We start from the raw sequence: 22,488 nt of genomic DNA, 5'->3' as shown, positions 1-22,488 counted from the left end.
GAGGCCAACCTGGATTGTATAGCAAGTTCAAAAACAGCCAAGCTGCATAGAAGAAGGCCCTTTCTCAAATAAACAAAAGAAAAGAAGAAGGAGAAGAAGGAGATGGAGGTGAAAGAAAAGAAAGGAAAAGAAAAACAATATTAAAGAATAAAGAAAATAAGTGAAAACATGAGATTTTGCTTCAAAAACAACACAAAGCAAAACCAACCAATTCAAAACAAAACAAGTCATAGTTACTGAATTGTAGCTGCTTTTTGGAAAGTAAAACTAAGCAGTGTCACAGTGCTGCACACCTTTAATCCCTCACTAGGGAACGCAGAGGCTGGCTGAGCTCTGTGAGTTCAAGGCCAGCCTGGTCTAAACAGTGAGTTCCAGGACAGCCACAGAGTAAGATGCTGTCTCAAAAAACAAAGGGGGGAAAAGAATGTGATGTTTACTATAGACATGCTCTTAATGAACTGGGGTGCAGGGAAGGCAGCAAATGAATAAAGTTACTCAGAGATAAATGCCTTACATCTAGAATGAAGGTGTAGGGCTGTGGAGAGGGCTCAGTGGAGTTTGATCCCCAGAACCCACATGGCAGAAGAAGAGGCCTAACTCTCAGAGTGCTCTCTGCCAATCACATACATGCCATGCCATCCGTATACATAAGTGTACACACACACACACACACACACACACACACACACACACACACACCATTAAAATCCCATACCATAACCCTAACCCAATTTAATTACAACCCTAACATACCCCCAAGCATCTGCTGTAAGATGTTGCAACATGTTTTCTGCATCATGAGAACGCCATCATACCACCCAGTCAGAAGCCTGTCAACCCCCCAGGGCTCTCCCACAGTAGGTCTCAGCGGAAATACCCAAGGAACCAGTGTTCATGCTTAGCACATCCCAGGGCCGGAGCGGCTCTCTCAGAGCTCGCTTTCCCTCACGCCCCTAGACGTGTCACTGGCAACTTTATCTGTTTATAGCCAAACAATTATTGTCGGAATTATTTCTCCAAATTTGCAACTCGGTTAAATAACACAGCCAGAATGAAGTGGAGAAGGAAGTACAAACAAGTCAGAGGGGAGCTGGGGAGCTGGACTTACATACAGTACAGCTTTAACATGTTTTAAAAACATTTCCAGGGGGATGAGGAGATGGCTCAGTGGTTAGGAGCAGAGAGGACCTGGGTTCAGCTCCCAGCACCCACATGAAAATTCCAGTTCTGGGGGCTTTGGGCGCCTTCTTTTGGCCTCCACATAGCAAGCATAAGGTGCACTTCCATGCAGTCTGGCAAAACAAGTAAAATTAAATAAATCTTTTCCAGATAATGGTTTTATACACTTCTGAATGTTAAGGTTATTTACATAATAAAATTGTCAAAACTGGTATAATAATAATAATAATAATAATAATAAGCCTGAGAGGCTAGCTCAGTGCAGGATGTGATGGCCTGAGTTTGGATTCCTGACTAAGTATAAGAGTGCATGTCTGTGATTCAAGAGCAGATGTATGCAGACAGAAAGATCCAGGGAGTTCACTGGCCAGCCATTCTCGCTGCATGGATGAGCTGTAGGTTCAGTAAGAGACCCTGTCTCAAACTAAGGGGATGAGAAATAGAAAACACCCAGCATTGACCTCTGCCCCCGCCCACGGGCTGGTATACACCCACAAATACACACAAAACAGGAATTTGTAGTCTGAATAATAAACGAGCCACAGTCCATATCTGGCTCCATCTTAGTGGCTCAGACTAAGATTAAGATCCGTATTTAACTTATCATCACAGCTAGGGTTCAAAAGCCCCCAATAAAGTTAGATTAAACCACACTTAACTAGGTCACAGAGAATAAAAGAAGCAAGCCAAGCGGAAAAGACAATTATATATCAAATACCATCAGACACAAGATACAACTTACTCCCTTAAAGCCTCTGCTCAACAAAGCAATCCCCCAGCACTCAGGAGGGTGAGGCAGGAGGATCCCTGCGTCTCAGAAGCCAGCCTGGGTTGTTTAATGAGTTCCAGATCAGTCATGGTACAAATAAACCCCAGGAAAGCTTAAGTATGGTGATTAAATTATTATCAACTCAGACAAGGCAAGGACACCAAGATTGAATAGCAATAGACTTAGGAAGAATGGTTACAATATACTGTAAACTCATTAAAACTTTAGTTTATGGAGAGATGGCTCAGCGGTTAAGAGCACCGACTGCTCTTCTAAAGGTCCTGAGTTCAAATCCCAGCAACCACATGGTGGTTCACAACCATCTGTAATGAGATCTGACGCCCTCTTCTGGTGTGCATGAAGACAGCGACAGTGTACTTATATATAATAAATAAATAAATCTTTAAAAAAAAAGAAATTAAAAAAAAATTTAGTTTAAATCTCTTTGCCTACCTGGAAATGTTGTTTCAAAATACTAGAGAATAAATGCTCTTACATTTTATTAATTTAAGCAATTCTGTTCTTATTTACGCATCCATTCATTTATTGTATGTGTATGGAAATTAGTGCACCATGGTATAAGTATGGAAGCCAAGAGGACAACTTAACGAGCAGGTTCTAGTTTTTTGTTTGTTTGTTTGTTTTTGTTTTTTGTTTTGTCTACCTTTTACTCTCCTGGTTTCCGGGCTCTCTCCTTCCCACTCTCCTCACGTGACCCAGCTCAGGGTCAGGCTCACTCTGGACTCTCCTAGATGTCTCTGTCTGACTGTGCTTTATCTACAATAAACCTTCTCCCCTGGGCGGGGGGAGGGGTGGTGGGGCGGGGAGGAGAAAATCAGGTTCTCTCCTGTCAACATGTGGGTCCCTGGGATTGAACTCAGGGTGTCAGGCTTGGTGGCAATTGCCTCTAACCATTTACTCAGCACCTTACATCTTACTCAATAAATCTTCCCTGCTTTGCTGCTCTCAGGAAATCATTCCGCATCTTACCTGCTTTCTACCCAATGGCAAATGACGAGTGGGATTGCATGATGCCCCTGCCTCGCAAATGGTTTCCTATCTTTCAGAATGGTTTTACATAACAAAGGAAGGTGGCTGAGATGATGGCCGCTGCAAAAACCTGAGTTTGGATTCCCAGAACCCACATTAAAAAGTTGAGGTTACAGCCCGTAAAACCCAGAGCTAGAGGGGTGGAGACAGGAGGGGCTCTGGAGCCCATTGGCTGTCCAGTGCTAAATCAAAGCACTTCCGGTTCTGTGAGAACCCACGTCTCAAAAACTTGACAGTGGAGAGCGATTGAGGAAGACGCGGAGTCCCATACACAGGCACACCAGCACACACATGCACACACATACGGACACACAACCTCATCTTATAAAAAGTGGAAAGATTTCAGAACGGAAGTGTCATGAGAATGAAGGTGTGCTCCACCTGTGTTATGATTATGGGTTCGAGTGGGGTGCCGATAACCTATCACGGTGTACCGCAGCTACCCTCCACTGCTAACACATCAGTCACACCGGGATCCAAGAGCCACTGCTGGACAAAACAAAGGGATGGGGCACTTACAGAGCAGTGAGGTAGCCCTCGAGGTAGCCAGCCAGAAACATGATGATCTCATTGGGCAGGACCTGAGAGCCGTACCCAGCTCTGATCTCCAGGATGCCCCAGCCTGTGGTTTTAATGGAGTCATTGTAGTAGCCGTAGGCGTCCCCATTCTTGTCCAGTACTGTCTTGATTTCCACTTTCTTCGATTCAGGGGACCAGTATGCTGTTGCACAGTGGACTCCTGCAGGAAAAGGGAGCCATGAGGAATGTCACTCACCTGTGGCCAGTGCCCTCCCCCTGTGAAATAAGATGGCTCAGTTAGTGAAGTACTGGCTGAGCAGGTCTAAGTAAGGCTCTGAGATTGCTCTCTGGTACCTGACTGATGTTATGGTGTGTATCTGTGCAGAGGGGGTGGGCACGGGAGCCTCCCCGGAGCTCACTCGGGTAAGAGACCTGTCTTAAAAAAAAAAAAAAGGTAGACAACATCCCAAGGAACAATGCCTGAGGCTGGTCTCTGGCTACACACACACACACATCTCACACATTGCACACACACATCACACACATACATACATACACACATACACATATCACACACACATACACACACACACACACACACACACACACACCACACACTATTTAAAAATAAATTCTTTAGTTTCTCCTCTTGGTCTCACAGGTTCCTATCCAGGTGTCCAGTGGTAACATTAAAGGTCCAGTACTTTGGGGTCCTGAAATGGTATGCCTAGCTCTCCATCCTGCCAGGAACTGGGCCAGCCCTTCCCATTTGTCCCTATTATCTCTTCCTCCTGATAGTCTGTCTCTCGTTAACTTGTTAACAGGCTAACAGGATGGAAATGGCTAAGGAGGACTCAGGAAACCGTCCTGCCTCCCAGGGACCCTTTGTTCCCACAGGACCAATGCACCCAATACACTTTACTCCTTAAAACTTAAACCTACATGGCAAACCCCTGCAGTCCAGAGATTGTTTCTTTCCCATCTGGTATAGTATCTGGCACGGTGTTGTATATCTGTGCAATGGTCAATGTAAACTGTCAAGGAGACAAGACTCTAGAGTTGTCTGAGAAATGGGACAGAGCAAACCTGTGGGGGTGGGGTTTCAGGATTTCATTAAGTGCGATGGGAAGACCCACCCACTGTGGGTGGCACCATCCCCTGGCTAGGATCCTGGACTGTATGGGAATATAGGGAGGGGGGCTGTGTAGCCACGTATATTTGTAACTCTGCTTCCTGACTGTGGATGCCGTGTGTGGGCAGCTGCTTCAGGTTGCTTCTCCCTCACCTTTCCTGCCAAGATGCACTGCACCTTTGAACGGTGATCCAGAGTAAACCTTTTCTCCCCATAAGTGGCTTTTGCTAAGGTAGCCTGCATAGCAACAGGAAAAGACTAAGTCTGTAATGCTAGCACCTGGGAGGCAGAGGTAGCAAGGTCCAAAGGACAAGGCCAACTGTGGTTACATAGCGAGTTTGAGCCCAGCCTGGATGACATGAGATCCTGTCCTAAAACACTAGAAGGAAAGAAAGCAACACTCTGTAAGGAAGGAAGGGTGAATTCACAGCGGATCACTTGTCTAGCACGCTGGAGGTCTTGGGTTCGGTCCTTGGACATTAGATAGAGAAACACAGAAACTGTGAGAGGCAGGAACGCTAGGAAAGGAAAGAGGAAGATGAAGTAGAACGTGGAGAACGGATGCAGTGTGTAGAGCATCATTCTTTCTGAGAAACTGTTAAATACTTGCTGTGGTTGAAGAAAACAAGTACAGAGCAGGATACACGGCTCAGTGGGTAAAGACACTTGCTGCTAAACCTAAAACAGTCCAAGTTTGATACCCAAGATCCTGGTGTTAGAAAGAAACTTCTGCAAGTGGTCCTCTGACTTCCACAGTACACTCCCACACTCGAAAATAGATGGGTAGGTAGGTAGGTAGATAGATAGATAGATAGATAGATAGATAGATAGATAGATAGATAGATGATAGATGTAACTATAAATAAAAAAAACTATTATATTTAGGTCAATATAAAAAAGGGGGAAGTTGGTTAGACTGGCCCTCAGGTTTGCGGCTGAAGGTCCTGGATTGTATAACTGAGGGAGGAAGGGTATAAAGAGAAAACCAGAAAGGGAATATAAATTCATTTTAGACTCAATAACTTTGTTAGTGATCTGCAGACAGGAAGCTCTGACTAGGTATTGCTATAGGGGTCCTATTTCCATAAAGCGTATAGCATAAAGTATATAGCCAAGTTCAGAACTGAATCAACATTTTCTTATTTTTAACGCAAACGCAGCCTATCAAACAGACAGTAAGGATACAGACTCGATTCTAACCACCACACACACTCGCCCAGAAGAAGGTCAGGGTCACAGGCTGAGACTGGCCTGAGTTATGACCTGGAAAGAAGGGTTTTGCTTGTTGCTGGTGATCTGTTTGAGGTACAGGCTCACTATGTAGCTGAGGCTGGGCAAGAACTCACTACCACCCTGCCTCAGACTTCCAAGTGCTGGAGTTACAAATACATATCATGAGACCCAAGCAGAGAGCCTTTACAGAAGGTCGAACAGAAGTGAAGCTTCGTCAGTACCTTCCTGGTGGGCCTGTGCTGACTGCACGTGACTGTAATGCCAGCACTCAGGAGGCTGAGACAGGAGGATCACTACAGAGCTGAGGCTAGCCTTTTAGTTCCAGGCTGGCCAGGGTTACAGAACAAGACCTGGTCTCAAAACACCATTGCCATCACACACACACACACATACACACACACACACACACACACACACTCACACTCACACACTCCAGCCCTGGAAATGAGGAAGCAAGGATGACTTTCCTATCTAAAAACCACAAAAATCGAGGCTGGAAGAAGTCACTAAACAGAAACCATGAAAGAAGGAAGGCGAGCCCAGAGCTCTTCCCGCTTTCTGTTCTACCCTAAAGCATGTTTTTATGATGCATCTTTCTCCAAAACCCTTCGCTGCATACCAAGCAAGAACAGTATCCAGTGCTCAGTTCTCGTTCCTGCAGGAGCAACCTCCTTCCCTGACCACAGACGTGCACCTCCTCATGAGGACTCCTCAGCCCAGTCCTTAGGAGAAGTCACCCATGAGAGCTTACTAACCCTCCTGTTCCACCCCAACAGACTTTGCTTTATTCCATGGTTTTTATCAACTCCTTGTTTTTCAGGGCCTGTGTTTTTCCATGTTCTTTAGGGTTTCTCTGTATAGCCCTGGCTATACAGAGCCTGGAACTCACTCTGTAGACCAGGCTGGCCTCAGAAATCTGCCTGCCTCTGCCTCCCAAGTGTGGGATTAAAGGTGTGCGCCATCACTGCCCCACTAGGAAGAAATTCTTAATTAAGATGGAGGACTTCCAATGGCTTTTATATTTTTAATGTAAAAACAAAACAATAAAACCTCAGATGTCCTCATTATATTTCTTGTGCACTTTACTATTCTTTGTGAACTTATTTTTAATTAAAAAAAAAACCCTTAAAATTGTAAAAACAAAAAATGCATCCCCTCCATTCATTCATTCATTCATTTCTGTGATTGGGTAGTACTGTGTAGCTCATGTTGACCTGGAACTCACTATGTAGCCCAGGCTGGCTTTTATCTCATTACAATCCTCTTGCCTTAGGTTATTATAGGTGAGACCTACCAAGTCTGGCTGGCTCCCATCTTCAGAACCTAACTGTTTTAGCATCTCATTTTATGGAAGAGAGGGAATGGCTTTCAACCTTAGATGACAATATTAGCTAATGGCTCAGTGCTATAGCATGAGAAAGAAAAGAGTTTGAGCAAGTGAGAGACATAGAATAATATTGAGATTATTTTCTGCTTAGATTGGGCTGAGGGCACGTTCACTGGTGTGTGTGTGTGTGTGTGTGTGTGTGTGTGTGTGTTACCTTCTCCTCCTACAAGGGCCCTCAGGAAACTGTTCTCTGGCTTCTAAACTTGCGTTGCGTTTTTATCAGAGTCACTAAAGGCATAACTGACTTGTGAGTTATGTAATGTCCTCCCAAGAAACTAATGGTAGGTGTTCAGCTTGTCTGTGTGCAGAGATCAAAGCCCATGTCTCTGCCTAAGCGAAGGATGGTTCCAGCAAATTCTCCCAAATTCTCCGTGGGAGTAGTGAAGGCCGGTGAGGGTCCCCTGGCTGTGGCCTGCTGACTGGTCTCAATGGTGTGCAACAAACTCAAACTCCTCCAGGCTCCATCCCAAGGATGGAGAGGAATGTGGCTCACACCTATAACCCCAGCACACGGGAGGCTGATGTGGGGGGGGGGTCACTGTGATTCTGAGGTTAGCCTGGCCCCCCATAGTGAGATCTCGTCTTCCAAACAAAGAAAAACCCAAACATGAGTGGATGGAAAAGGGCTCATTTCTCTGCCTGTTCCTGTACTACATTCTCATAAGATGCCCCGCCTAGGGTTAAAGCCCCCTAAACAGCACAGTCAGAGATTCCCAAAGTGGGAAGCAAGACATTGTGGGGTACAGCTGGAGCGAGGCACAGTGGGGCATGCCTGTGTGAAGCTGGGATAAACCTGAATGAAGAGCAGTTAAGAATTGACAAAGCGTACAAGTCAGGAAATGATTAGAGATTTGCTCAAATCCAAAAGCACCCTTCTTCTCTTTTAGCTCCTTGAACACTAACTTGGCTTCATGCTGATGTGGATCCCAGGCCCCACCCACACTCCCTTTTTGGGAGAGTGCCTCACTATGTAGCTCTGGCTGGCCTGGAATTTGCTGTGTAGCTCAGGCTGGCCCTCAGTTTATAGATATTATCTTTCCTCTGCCTCCCAAGTGCTGGATTACAGATGTGTGTCACCACACCTGACAGATTTGTTACTCTGAGTCACCTCCCATCCAGGGCACTCAGCGAGACGTATCTTTGTGCTTGGTCCGATAATCGCTGTCACATAACTCCTTGAGAATGGGAGGAGAGTCTCGTCTGTTGCCACATCCACTCCCTCGGGGATAGCACATGGCCACTTAAATCCCAAACTGTCACGCTGACTGGAAGATCACATGTGGGAACATACTCACATGAAGTTCATAGTGACGTATGCGAGTGCACGTGTTGTGGCACTTAGTAGGGGGTCAGAGGATAACTTTGTGGAGTGTCCAGTCAGGTATCTCCCTCCACCCTTATGCGAGTCCCCGGGATTGAACTCAGGACAGCCTTGTGCCCCATGAGCCTTTGTGGTTGAGCTATTTCATGGGCTCCTGTATTTCATGGACTCATGATTTCCACATATGGATTAGGATGCTGGTTGCTTGAGTTTACAAAGGAGCTTGAAGGGAATAAAGTTTTGGTAACTTGTCAGCTGCTCTTGTTGGGCCCATCACAGGACCTGCCAGACTGATGATGGGGGCCTCTCAGGGCACCGGCAGCCTCTCTCGGGGATTTGTTCATTCTGTTTTCAAACCTCAATCAAAAGACTTCCACAACGTCTCCCCCACCCCCAGGATTGACACATATGTCATGTGACATCCAGGTCTTTTCGGATGACAAAGAGTTACAAGTTTTGCATAAATGTTTCCTCATAATTTCACTACCTCCACAATGTTAGTAAGTTCCTCCTTGGCCCTGGTAAGAAGGAATATGCTAACTCCAGCAATAACTCACTAGCCACCCTTTAAAGCTAAAAATCAGAATGTGGGAGCAATTGGAAAACTGTTTAGGGATTAAAAAAGATGAGGCTGGTGCCATGGATCTCTCTGAGTTCCAGGTCAGCCTGGTCTACACAGTGAGTTCTAGGCTAACCAGGGCTACATAATGAGATCCCATCTTAGTAAATAAATAAATAAATAAATAAATAAATAAATAAATGAAGCATAAAGAATTTCCATGTTAAAAAGAAACCATGGTGCAACCAGTAGGCCCATTTTAGTGAACTCAGATATTTAACTGCAATCAGAGTTAAAGTAGCCATTGGCTTTAACCTGTTGTCTGCCGGCCGGGACACCTTATGGAGACTAAATGACAGTCAGGTTAGGGAGTGCTTCCCACCAGCTGATTCCGGTTCCCAGTGCCCAATCAGGGCAGATGAGTCAGGCCCTCAGCCTGACAGTTATATTTCTAATGAATAATTAATGATGAATCTGGGGACAGACTTGGGCGTGTATCAGGGTGAATCGTCTCCCTGAGATCTGATCACAGCTGGCATGATGCAAACACTGACTTCTGGAGTTTAGCCCTGCCTAGAGGAAGAACCAGTTTTACCAAGGAATGGGCTACATTTTGAGTCTCACGGAGGTCGGCTCATCTCTCTCTAGCGACCACCCCATTTTCCATCCATTCCGCTTAAAAAAATTATTCTTAGATGGCAGCAGGAGGTGGCTTGATGGTAGAGGGTGTGTTTTAACATTCATGAAGCTCTGTGTAGAACAAACACAATAAAACCATACAAGGATGTTTAAAAAAAAAAACAACAAAAAACAAAACAAAACAAAAAAACCCATATGTCTTTCCCAGTGTTCAAAGAGAGGTCACACTGTCACCTGTACACTGTCTGTCATAACTTGAACAATACGAAGAGATAGCTGCAAAACGATTTGCCAATCTCTGAAATAAAAAATAAAGCCTGAATTCAAAAGTTACAGAAGTGGGCCAGTAAGATGTCACAGAGTGTCCTGTCTAGGGTGAGTGTCATTTCCTCTTCCCCAGGAACAGTTAGGACACAGCCTACTAAGCTCACAGTATGGAGCTAGGTTCCTTTGGGAGCACCAGGAGATAGCAATGTCTCTGCTTTCTTACGATTTAAATTTTGGGTAATCTACTGGCAGGTTGAAGAAGCTCCAGTACAGTACCAATAACATACTGATAAGAGGGAGAAAGGACATCCCATCTCTTTCAAATGGACACTGCGGGCAGGCATCCTTAGCTGTCCTCAAAGCTGTCTTGTGGAGGAGCCTTTCAGGATTGCTGGCCATGGAACCAGCAACTTCTCTGGACTAAAGGGTGTGTGTGTGTGTGTGTGTGTGTGTGAGCGTGTGTGAGTGTGTGCGTGGTGTGTGCGTGTGAGCGTGTGTGTGTGTGAGTGTGTGTGAGTGCATGTGTGTGTAAGCGCGCGCGTGTGTGTGAGCGTGTGTGTGTGTGTGTGTGTGTGTGTGTGTGTGTGAGCGTGAGCGCTCATGTGGTGGGGGTGGGGAGGGATGACGACACGGGATGACCAAAGAACATGCAGCTAAATCAGGGGAGACACCAGGCACTCCCGGACCCTTCTCATCCCACAAGCCTGTGCCCACTGGGAAGTTTCCAGACCATGAGTGGAGCAGGCTTTGAAAGCAAACACTTCCAAGTGGGAAGGGTGCGGGTACTTGTTGAGAGACGGTAACGAGAAAAATCAGTGACTTTTGAAAGGGGACACTGCCTGCGTCCCTTCCTGTTCTTGCATGGGTCAAACAAGGAGACGATTACGAAATCAGTCATCCTCTCTGAATTTGACTTTTAGAATCTTCCAAGTCTACGCATCCCACAATTCATTTTGGTCTTGTTACAAATGGAAGGGTGAGACTGGAAGGACACCTGTTGAGGCCTGTTTTTCTGAAGGGAAGGATTACACCAATGCCCTCTGGCAACCCAGCTACCTTATCGCTTATGCAAATTCCTGACTTCCCCCCAGTCGCAGTCTCTGTGCAGTAGAACCGAGACTTTAATCCACTTTAGGATTCTGAGGCCATTCAGAAGAGCTCCGCAGCCTTAAGCTCTGGCCCTGTCCCATATCAAGATGATATAACCAGTTTGCTATCAGTTCTCTTAAGTCCAAGTCACTTGTCTACTTCTAGAAGCAGAACAAAGGTCAGCTCGAAATCACACCTCAGTCTGATTTGGATAAATCTCTGGACTGGAGCCTTTTGGACCAGTCGAGGTTGTCTGGGACAAGATATGGGACAGGAGAATTAAGGCCAAAACATTTTACACTAGCAGAGCCCTTGTGCCCTCCCCTTCAATGCCACCGCTGATCCACCTCAGGGCTGGAGCATAACCCGCCAGGCTCCTCACCAAGAAGTACGACCCAAGACGCCCCTAGATGCAAAGCTGTTGGGATTCTGGCCAGCCGCCGGCGTGGGGGTACAGGGCAACGCCCCTAGTCCGCGGGCGGCCGTTCTGCTCACCTGTTGGGTCGCTCTGGCTGGCAGCGCCGGCCACCCAGGGAGGCTGCAGCAGCAATGGCAGCAGCAGCAGCAGCGGCGATGGCGGCCTGAGGCTCCTGCCAGGACTGCGGTGGCACATCGCTCCTCCGCTGTGACCTCGGCCTGGTTGGATTAGGTCCCGCTGGCGCCGGTGATGACAGCTGTTGCAAGAGCCGCACTTGAGGATGGTAGCAGGGCGCTGCGTTGCCGAGGCCGGGCCGTTCTTAACTTTCTTCTGACATTAGTCTTGCCTGCTTGGGCGCTTCACGTGGCCTTGGGAACCAACCTTCGCCCTGCTGAGCCCCAGGCTAGGAGAGGCGGGTCCTTTCCGTCTGGTCCGACCCTCCAGCCACCTGTGGGCCGGGCCGGGAAAGTTCTCTGCAGCGCTTTTGGGAAGTGCCGGGGCTGCGCTGCTTTCTCTGGTCGCCTCCTGGAGGGTGGGGCTCAGGGCTAAGGAATCAGTTAAAGGTGGCCTTGGCCCCTGTAGCAGCGGATAAGGAAACCGAGGCAGCGGTGGGTCCCATGCCTCCCCGCAGGTCAGATTCTGTGGCCTTCTGTCTTCTCAGGTCCCTCATCCGTCAGGAACCAGGGCTTCTTGAGCCAGCCTGTGTGACCTCAGGAGCTCAACACCTCCAGACCTTAGCTTTGTGTCTTCATTGGGCGGAGCTGATTCACACGGGGCTAGAAGCAGATCTACCCCTGAGCTTCCATAGAGACCATGTCTGGGCAGGACTCGCTAAAGGCAACATTGTGAAGTTGGCCAAGGGTGCCCTAGGTGACATTGTGAAGTAGGCAACAGACTTCAAGCTGACTGAGCGCATCTTTTGCTACTGAACCCAGGCAAGCAAACCTCTGTAGTCAGGTTTGTAAAGTGTTCCAGAGGTCGAGGCAGGAGGATTAATGAAAGTCTGAGGACAATTTGGGCTACTGAATGAGACACTGTTTCCAAACACCAAAATATAAAAAAAATCCAGATAAACAAATACATATTAAAAAAATAAATGAAGAAGTGCCTTTGTTAGAGGAAGAAATAAATTTGTCATTGCTAGAAATGACACGTGTGAATTATGAAATACAAATCACAATTTCAATTGGTAATATTCATTTAGTGGAGGGAGAAGCTGCAGGCATTGTAGGGACTGTACATAAAATAAAAACGAAGGTGAACGGTACCTTAGGGTCCAATGGCACGTGGCTAGTGAAGTGTCACCCCAAAAAGTGCAGGTGTGTCTCCCTATCCCACTCTGTGACCTCACTGACCCTTCTGATCCAAGGAGACAAGTGTTCAGAGGAGGTGACTCTTTCAGGATGCCTGATGGGGGCTGGGCTCACCCACCTGATGGTTTGCTAGCCGAGTATTTATTGACTTCAGTGTTCCAGGATAGAGCCCTGTATGACACCCGGTCCATAGAACACCAGACTAGTCGAGGACGTGGTTGGCTTGTTTTGAACGAGCAGATTAATTGTATTAGATTTTCTTAAACTCAGTACTGTTGAAATTCTGTCCAGTTATGAGTGAGCATATATGTGTGTCCGTGTGTGAGTGTGTCCTGTGCACTCTGAGGCCTTTAACATCCTTGAAAGTGCCTCCAGACCACGTCCAGTACTAACCCTAGCAGAGCACCGTTACAGTAATTTGTGGTACATTTTGACACACTAAAATTGTGGGTTTTTTTTTAAAGATTTATTTATTTATTTATTATATGTAAGTACACTGTAGCTGTCTTCAGACATTCCAGAAGAGAGAGTCAGATCTCATTAAGGATGGTTGTGAGCCACCTGTGGTTGCTGGAATTTGAACTCATGACCTTCAGAAGAGCAGTCGGCGCTTTTAACCGCTGAGCCATCTCTCCAGCCCTTAAATTGCGGTTTTTAAACATCCAAAAGAATAGTGACAGCCAACTCTAGGTGAGACGGTCCAACGATATTGGTTTCAAAATTGCAACTGGAATGAATAGGACACAAACCAGGGATTCGACAGCCCTAAGGGGCTAGTCTCAGCCACCCACCCCGTGATCACTAATCTTAGTTGTCAACTTGACACATCTCAGAAAAAGTAACTGAGGAATTTCCTCCATCAAATTGGACGATAGGCATGTTGTGAGACACTTGTCTGGTTGCTGATTGTAACCAGAAGGGCCAGTCCTGTGTCAGGACCATCTCTAAGCAGGGTGGGCCTGGGCTACATAAGAAAGGCCACAGAATAGGAGCCTGGAAGCAAGGCAGTAAGCGTTCCTCCATGGCCTCCAGGCTCCTGACCCGACTTTCCCTCAATGAAGGGCTGAAACCCGAAATACACTCTCTCCTACTCAAGTCAATATTTTATCACAGCAGTCGGGGAGCAACTAAAACACAGCCCCACTACACTCATGAAAGAGACAAAGAGAAGGGCTTCGTTTAGTACAGTTACCTTGGGAAGATGAACAAAGGGATTCAGTCACCCCGAATTCACCCTCAGGGTCCTGAGGTGAGCTTTAGGGTTTTTTGTTTGTTTTCTGAGACAGGGTTTCTCTGTGTAACCCTGGTTGTCCTGGAACTCAATCTGTAGACCAGGCTGGCCTCGAACTCAGAAATCTGCCTGCCTCTGCCTCCCCACTGACCTGCTGAGCTCTAGCTTTAAATAGAGGGGAAAGGGTAGGAACACCAAGCAGTCCTGGTGATGGTACTGTCTGGCCTATCACTGAAACGCCATTGTTTGGCTCCATTCTTTCCTGGCAGTTCTCAGAACAGTGTGAAATCTCAGGAATACAAACCCTAACTTTCTAACCCTAACTTTGAGTTCTCCCCACCCCATCCCCTGCATGGCTAGCACCAGGCCTCAGTCTTTCACTTGCCACAGTGTGAGATTCTTAGAGAAATTCTAGTCTCCTGGAAAATGCTAGTTTCACTAAAAAGGAATTTGAAGTTCCCTGGTCCTTTTCTTCTTCTTCTTCTTTTTTTTTTTTCCACTTCTTTTTTTTATTAGATATTTTCTTCATTTACATTTCAAATGTTATCCCCTAAGCCCCCCTATACCCCCCCCCCCGCTTCCCAACCCACCCACTCCTACTTCTTGGCCCTGGTGTTCCCCTGTACTGGAGCATATAAAGTTTGCAAGACCAAGGGCCCTCTCTTCCCAATGATGGCCGACTAGGCCATCTTCTGCTACAAATGCAGCTAGAGACACAAGCTCTGGAGATACTGGTTAGTTCATATTGTTGATCCTCCTATGGGGTTGCAGACCCCTTCAGCTCCTTGGTTACTTTCTCTAGCTCTTCCACTGGGGGCCCTGTGATCCATCCAATAGCTGACTGTGAGCATCCATTTCTGTATTTGTGAGGCAGTGGCATAGCCTCACAATCCCTGGTCCTTTTCACTTAGTGTTAGAGTGCTTGCCTGGCCTGTGCTGAGGGCACGGGGTCAATCCCCACCTCCAGAGACTAGCAGTGCACGAGGGAGGAGCCAGAGCAGTAGGAGGAACCTGGTCTGTTGGATGGACCCTCCCCCCCACACCCCCCCCCACACCCCTACCCCATGACCCCAATACACACACCACAGTCTCCCATTCCCCTGGAAACAAAAAACACCAAAACTTCGTCCCTCTTTAGGATTTAGAAGAAACGGAGGTGCTTGGAGGGATAGCTGCCCCCTCCTCTTCAAAAAAAATGGGTTCTTCCTCTGGCACTGGGTGGAGACACGACATTCATCTCTGCTCCAAAGATTAGAACATTACATCCTAATGTTGGGCCTGTCAACCGCCTGGCCCGGAGGCTGACCCTCTAGAAAAACTAAGTTACCTAAGGAGGTACTGACGGAGCTGGGCTGTGGTGGCGCACGCCTTTAATCCCAGCACTTGGGAGGCAGAGGCAGGCAGATTTCTGAGTTCGAGGCCAACCTGGTCTAGAAAGTGAGTTCCAGGACAGCCAGGGCTATACAGAGAAACCCTGTCTCAGAAAGAAAAAAAAAGTTCTGACGGGATGAGAAGGATAATAATTCCTTAGTGTCTGTTCCCCAAAGCCTTTCCGGAGCCTAGCTCTCCAAGTGCGTGTGCCACGCCCCCTCTTCTGAATTCCAACAAAAACAAAATAAAACGAGACTTTTCCTTTTCCCCTCTTTTTCTTCCCTTTTGAACACCAGCCCATGCTTTCCCTGGCACTCTGGACTTCCTCACTCTGTCTAAAGCCCTCCAACCCCTATGCCTTGATTTCTGAACACACTGGCCTCAGACTTAAGAAGGCAATCGCTTCTACCTTCTCCTAGCAGCTACTGAGATTTATAGCTTAGCTTGCCTGTCTGCCCTGTCCTGGTAGGTTTCTTTCAAACTCTAAACAAAACAACCAAAAAACAAACAAACAAACAAAAACATTCTTCAAGCTTCATTCTGAGTCCATTTTTAAATTGTTTTTTTAAGATTGTTTTTTTCTAAGTCCAGGTTATAGAATTTCCTAGAAGTTGCATTTGTTTTTAGATTTTAAAAAAGCTATATTTAACTCCCTGAGAAAGGCATGTGTACGCTGCAGCACGTGGATGGAACCCGAGTGTAACCCCCAGGAATTGGTTGTCTCCTCACGCCATCTAGGAATCAGAAATGGACCTCAGGTGATTAGACTTGGCTTGCTTGCCCATCTTTCCAGCCCTGGAGGAGCCCAAGACAGAACCCTGACTTCTCTCAGGGTCTTGACAGTGGGCAGCGAACCCTGACTGGCTGGGCCATCACCCAGAGCAAAGGGAAACAGGAAGGAGGAATGATATCAGCATTCAAAAGTTGAAGCAAGCCAGGCAGTGGTGGCGCATGCCTTTAATCCCAGCACTTGGGAGGCAGAGGCAGGCAGATTTCTGAGTTCAAGGCCAACCTGGTCTACAGAGTGAGTTCCAGGACAGCCAGAGCTACACAGAGAAACCCTGTCTTGAAAAACAAACCAAAACCAAACCAAACCAAACCAAACCAAAAAAGAAGAGTTGAAGAAAAAGGTCCGTGGACTCATGGCCAGCCTGGGCTCGTGGAACCTAGCTCAACAACACAAGAAACACAGAACCACACAATTTACCCTCTGGCTGGAGAAAAATGCTTTTGCTTTGTTATTACATAATTCCATATGGGTCTATCGTAGTTATTTTTTTGTTTTGTTTTGTTTTATTTTTCCAGACAGGATTTCTCTGTATAGCTCTGACTGTCCTGGAACTCACTTTGTAGACCAGGCTGGCCTCGAACTCAGAAATCTGCCTGCCTCTGCCTCCCAAGTGCTGGGATTAAAGTCGTGCACCACCACACCTGGCTGATGGGGGGCGGGAGGGGGGGATCTTAACTGAGGAGTTGTCATTACCAGGTTGAACTGTGTGAATGACTATGAGGAATTATCTTGATTGTCAATTGATATGGGAGGGTTTGGGCCACTGTGGGTACCATGATCCCCTGGAAATGTGACCCTAGGGTATATATATAAGGAAGCTAAGGAGGGGTCCCTATGAGCCACCAGTGTTCCGCCATGGCTTCTGCTTCCAGACTCTCGCTCTGAGAACCTGCTTTCTCCCTGAGATGGACTGTGACCCGGTAGTGTAATCCCAAGAAAACCTCTTCCTTGAACTTGCTTTGGGTCAGAGTGTTTTTGTCACAGTCACAGAAAGGGACCTAACACAAATTAAGTCCTCAGGCCTCTGCCCAGTCCGCATTCTTCTCCTCTCTCTTGAGTTCTGTCTTACTTTGGGAGGGAAAGGGGAGCTTTGTATTGACTGAGTACTGGGTAGGTATGTGTCTAAACAGTCCTTCTCTTGACTCAGTGGCTCCCAGTGGGATGCGGTTTGGCTCATTACTGTCATGAATTGTGTGTTATCTGTTGTCACTACCTGTGTCCTCAGGAAAAGATTCCCACACGCTCCATGCATCATCATTGAGGGAGATGACCAACTCCAGAGAGTTAACACAACAAAGGTTTATTATTCTACCAACCTAGTGTGGGAGTTCTTCACTAGTAACCGACTTTCCTCCATGTAGATATTCAGGAGCCTGTGTCATCTTCTGGCTTTAACTTCCCTCCAAAGGCAGATATTCCCAAACATTTGTTGTTGTTGCTCTTGTTTACAAATGGAGTCTCACTAAAATATAGCAAAAGCTTAAAATCAAAAGAAATACCTAATGGTTTTTAAAATGTGTTTTATTTTTACTCATGTGTTTGTACTTGAGTACCCACAGAGGCCAGAGAGCACGCAGGAAACTTCTGGATATGGATGCCCGGAAGTGGCCTCAGTTCTTCTGGAAGAGCAGCATGTGCTCTGACCACTGAGCCATCACTCCAGCAGCGCCTCTGACCAACAGCTTGTCAACTTAATGCTAGTTACTCTCCTCTGTTTCCCTGATTTCCGTATCCAAAAGATATTAATTACAGTCTGCTGACTGACTGTGATGTCAGTATTTCTGTTCCCCTTCCCTGACAAGAACCAGGCCTGCAGTCACAGCAACTGTGCTGACAGGACTGTGAAGTACAGCTCCGAGCTGAGGTGTCACCCATCATTACAGAAACAGCACACAGCTTTGGCTTACTCAGAGAGACCTTGGTACCCAATGGCACCCCACTGAGGCCTTGGGCTCTTTCCCAGACTCCTCTGGACGTATGGAACTGGGAGTAGGGACTTAATGACATTCTTACCTCGTGTGGCTTCCTCTCCAGCACATGTCCCCCTTGCTCACTGTCACACTATCATTCCAGCACCACATGGGACTTGTGGTTGCTCTACAAAGCCTGCACATTCACGGGCTACAGTGTGGGAGTTGGAGTATCGTCTGGTAATTCAAAACCGGTCTAGCATTAGCTTACTAAACATCTCCACACCCTTCAGAAGGTGGCCCCACCTCTGCAAAGCTGCACCCTTTGCCTTAACACGTGTATTTCTCTGTGCCTAGGAGCTGATCCCATGTTATTATATGCAATCACATTTCAAGGTACCTAATAGGTTATTTTTCCGGGGGTGAGATGTAGTGGTTTGTTTTGTTGCTATGTATTGTAATGCTAAATTCTATACCTCAAGGTCTAGTCCTAAGGAGGCTAGCTTTTGTTGACAAGCTTTTGTTGTACAAACCTCGTTCCTTGATTTAAAACTGTTGGTTAAATAAAATTGGCTATAGCCACTTACTGGAGAGATTAGAGGTAGGTGGATTTGGAATGACCTAGGTTGGGGAGGAGAGACAGAAAGGGAGGAGGAAGAAAGCCAGGAGAGGAAGGAGATCAACAATGAGGACTTGGCTCTGAGAAGCAGCAAGAGCCTGGGGTACACCACTGAGGAAGTAGCAGTTAGAAGGGTAACTGGGGTAACACCAGTAATTGTCAAAGCCAAAGAAAATAGCCATGGTCTGAGTCTCGTTTATTTGTATGCTAGTTGGGGATAAGTTTAAATTGGTTATACCACATTTAATGGGCCAATTCAAGCCAGATTAGAGTATATTAAAGGCAGGTTTATTGGGATGCAAGTTCACTGGCCCCAAGGATTGAAGAAGCCAGGGGAGTTGCCATGGAGCAGGGTGAGGCAGGGGAGAGAAGGGACAAGCACAAGCCAGTATGCCAGATAGAGACTGGCATAACTGAGGGAAGTTAGGAGAACCAGGAGGCCAGGTCTGCTTTGATATGTAAAATAGGCACCCCAGTGGCTCATCCCTGGGTCCGAAACCAAACAGCGCCCTAGTGCTGTTTGCCTCTGCCGGGGTTGTCCCACTTTCTAAATCAAGATTTTTGAATGCTTTAAAAACCAATTAGTTTTCTTACTCAGAGTCTTACAATTTAATGGCTTTTGAAAACAGTTATCTCTGTACACACAAGGGCTCCAAAAGCCACAAAATGTGTTCTGATTTCCCAAAGCATTTGTTTTTCCTCCCTGGAGCAATAATGACTCTTAGAATGGTTTTTGTGGTAGAAGACTTACTAAGTTAAATTCTTTCTGAGAGTGAGAGGAGAATGAATATGCCCTAGGCCATATATGGAGGTCAGAATATTAGTCAGGGTTCTCTAGAGTCATAGAACTTATGGAATGTCTCTATATATTAAGGAGAATTATTGGAATGACTTACAGTCTGCAGTCCAACTAGCCCAACAATGAGTAGCTGTGAATGGGAAGACCAAAAATCTAGTAGTTGCTCAGTCCCACAAGGCTAGTTGTTTCAGGTGGTCTTCTGTATAAACTGGAATCCTGAAGAAATAGATTCCAACTGATGTGCTGGCAAGTGAATGCAGGCAGGCAGAGCAGAAGGAGTCTTCCTTCTTCCATTGTCCTTATGTAGGCCTCTAGCAGAAGGTATGGCCCAGATTAAAGGTGTGTACCACCACTCCTGGATTTGGAACTTGCTCCGTCCCATGTTGGTCTTGAACTCAGAGATTTGCTTGCCTTTGTCTCCTGGGATTAAAGGTGTGTACTACCTTGCCTACATCTAAGAATTTCTTGGCCACTATACCTCAAGATCTGGATCAAAATCATGTCATGATCCAGGTCAGAAGCTCGTGTCTTCCAGTCTCAAGATCTGGATCACAGGTGTGCCCTCCATTTCTGGATTGTAGCTCATTCCAGATGTAGTCAAGTTGACCATCAGGAAAGTTGACCATGTAGTCAAGTTGAGCCATCACATATGGGTTCTACAGATTAACCTCTGGTCATCAGACTTGCCAAGCAAGGGCCTTTACCTGCTGAGCCATCCCACTAGTGTAAGATGTTTGGCGAATGAGATGATGCAGGGCCCTATTCAGACTAATGGCTAACTACTCTTACAGGCATTTACTCTGTCATCGAGTTTCTTGCCTTGCTGTTCTCTTTGCTCTGTGTGTAGGCTGGGTTTGCAGTTAGACTTACCATTGGTTTATAGGGACCGTAGTTTGAATCTAACTTACAGTAGAAATGCAGTGTGAAGGAGCATCCCTGAGAAATCCAGGGTTTGGGTTGATGCCTGCCGGAGGGTGGTGTTGGCCTTACTCACAGTAAGGTCTGTGATGACTTCGCTAGCCCTGCAAGTGTGCTGCCTCCCATTGAAATGCAGCCTGCAGGTGTCCTGCAACTTGGGTACATAAAGAAAGGGATCAGTAAACACTGTGAGATGGGAGTTAAGAATGTGTTGACCACAGCAGGAAAGACTAAAAAGAAGGCTTCTGGGAAAGTTGGGTACCAACTGGGCGAGGCTGGGTGTGGTTATTTACGTATCAATCAGTTAATTATTTTGCTCATTTATTTTGATCAAAGCAAAAGACAGCAATGTCCTATCCTGCTGTTATGAATCCTTCCTTGTTCCCAGCCTCCCCTCCAAAGAGGTTGAGAAATTACTGCCGGATACTTCTAGGGCCAGCCGAGAGTATTTCTTCATTGCTTAAAGCATGTGGCTTTATACTACACACACACACACACCACACACAAACACGCACATATATATTTATATACACATACACACATATATATACATATGCATACACATATATACAGATATACATATATACACACATACACACACATATATATATATACACACACATGCACATATACACACATACACACATATACACTCAAACATACAAATCACAAATATACACACACATACATACACAGAAGGGAAGGAGAGGCAGAGAGAGAGAGAGAGAGAACTTGTTTCTTCACTGTTCTCCTAGGCTTCTTTCTGCATCTCTTTCATAAGTTGGATGGCAACATCCTTGAAGCTGTCATCAGCTTCCTCTCTTTGCTTCACATCTATCTGGTACTAATCATCATTGTACAAGATGCACAAGCAACAGGTAACAATATACAAGTGTCAACTCACGGCCCCTTCTTAGTGGCATTTAACTTTGACTGTATATGCAAAATACATATGCTAAATACCCATGGCAAACTGTGGCCTTTTGTTTACTTGGCAAGTCTCTCTCTGTCTCTGTCTCTGTCTCTGTCTCTGTCTCTGTCTCTGTCTCTGTCTCTGTCTCTGTCTCTCTGTCTCTCAGTCTCTGTCTCTGTCTCTGTCTCTCTCTCTCTCTCTCAACATCACCCGCCTATTTGTGCATGTGTGCTTTAAGATTTCTTCTATTTTTCTTTACATGTGTGTACATGTATGGGGTACAGGTGACTGTGGAGGACAGTGCATCATATTCCCAGAAGCTGGAGTTACAGGTAGTTGTGAGCCACCTAATGTGGTGTGAAGGAGCATCCCTGGCTCAGTCCTCTGCACGAGCAGTATGTGCCATTAAAACTGAGCCATCTCTCCAGCCCATCACTAGTTTTTGGAGACAGGGTTGGCCTGGAGCTTCCAGCTGGAATAGACTGGCTGGCCAGGGAGCCCTGGGATCTGCTTCCCCCTGAGCACCTGCGGTCACAAGCAGTGTCACCAACCTGGATTTATTTCATGTGAGTTCTGGGAATCAGGCTTTATTATTTACTGTGTGCATCTATGTGGCAGACAGGAAGATTTGCAGGAGTCTGTTCTCCCAGGGCCTCACCGATGCTGGCAACGGGTATACCACAAAAACGCACCCCAATCTTCCACATTGTTTTAAGGGGCCAGCTTTTAATGGAGCTCTGTTCACTGGCTTTCTGCATGGTCTCTCTTGTGTCCAAAGCTCCCTTTCCTAGTCACTGCTCCTGCCTAAGCCCGAGGCTCCCCTTGGGAGACTGCACATTTCTCCTCTTTATCTTTCCTCCACAGAGGCGCTAGCTACTAGCAGTGGAGCTGCAGCTATAAAGCAAACAGTGGGCTTGGAGCCTGGAGAGATGACTCAGCTGTCAAAAGTGTCTACTGCTCCTGCAAAGGAATTTGATTCCCAGAACCCATGCTGGGTGGCTCACAGCTGCCTGCAACTCCAGCTCAAGGGGATCTGACTCCGTTTTTCTCTAGCCTCTGAGG

General features: G+C 46.5%; 1 protein-coding gene across 1 annotated transcript in view; it reads right to left on the bottom strand.

Annotated features, from left to right (window-relative positions):
- The window catches only part of Plbd1 (phospholipase B domain containing 1), a 54,884-nt gene extending 42,569 nt beyond the window's left edge, over positions 1-12,315 (bottom strand). The window contains exons 1-2 of the mRNA XM_021165697.3: positions 11,640-12,315; positions 3,518-3,737 (exon numbers count right to left, since the gene is read on the bottom strand). Of these exons, the coding sequence (XP_021021356.1) occupies positions 3,518-3,737; positions 11,640-11,757 (338 nt within the window). The 5' untranslated portion in view covers positions 11,758-12,315. The remainder of the gene's footprint in view (positions 1-3,517; positions 3,738-11,639) is intronic.
- Between the last annotated feature and the right edge of the window lie 10,173 nt (positions 12,316-22,488).

The sequence above is a fragment of the Mus caroli genome, unplaced genomic scaffold, assembly GCF_978045245.1.
Source record: "Mus caroli unplaced genomic scaffold, Mus_caroli_1 scaffold_7, whole genome shotgun sequence".
NCBI lineage: Eukaryota > Metazoa > Chordata > Mammalia > Rodentia > Muridae > Mus > Mus caroli.
The sequence above is the reverse complement of the archived record's forward strand: the minus strand, read 5'-3'. Positions and strand labels throughout refer to the sequence as shown.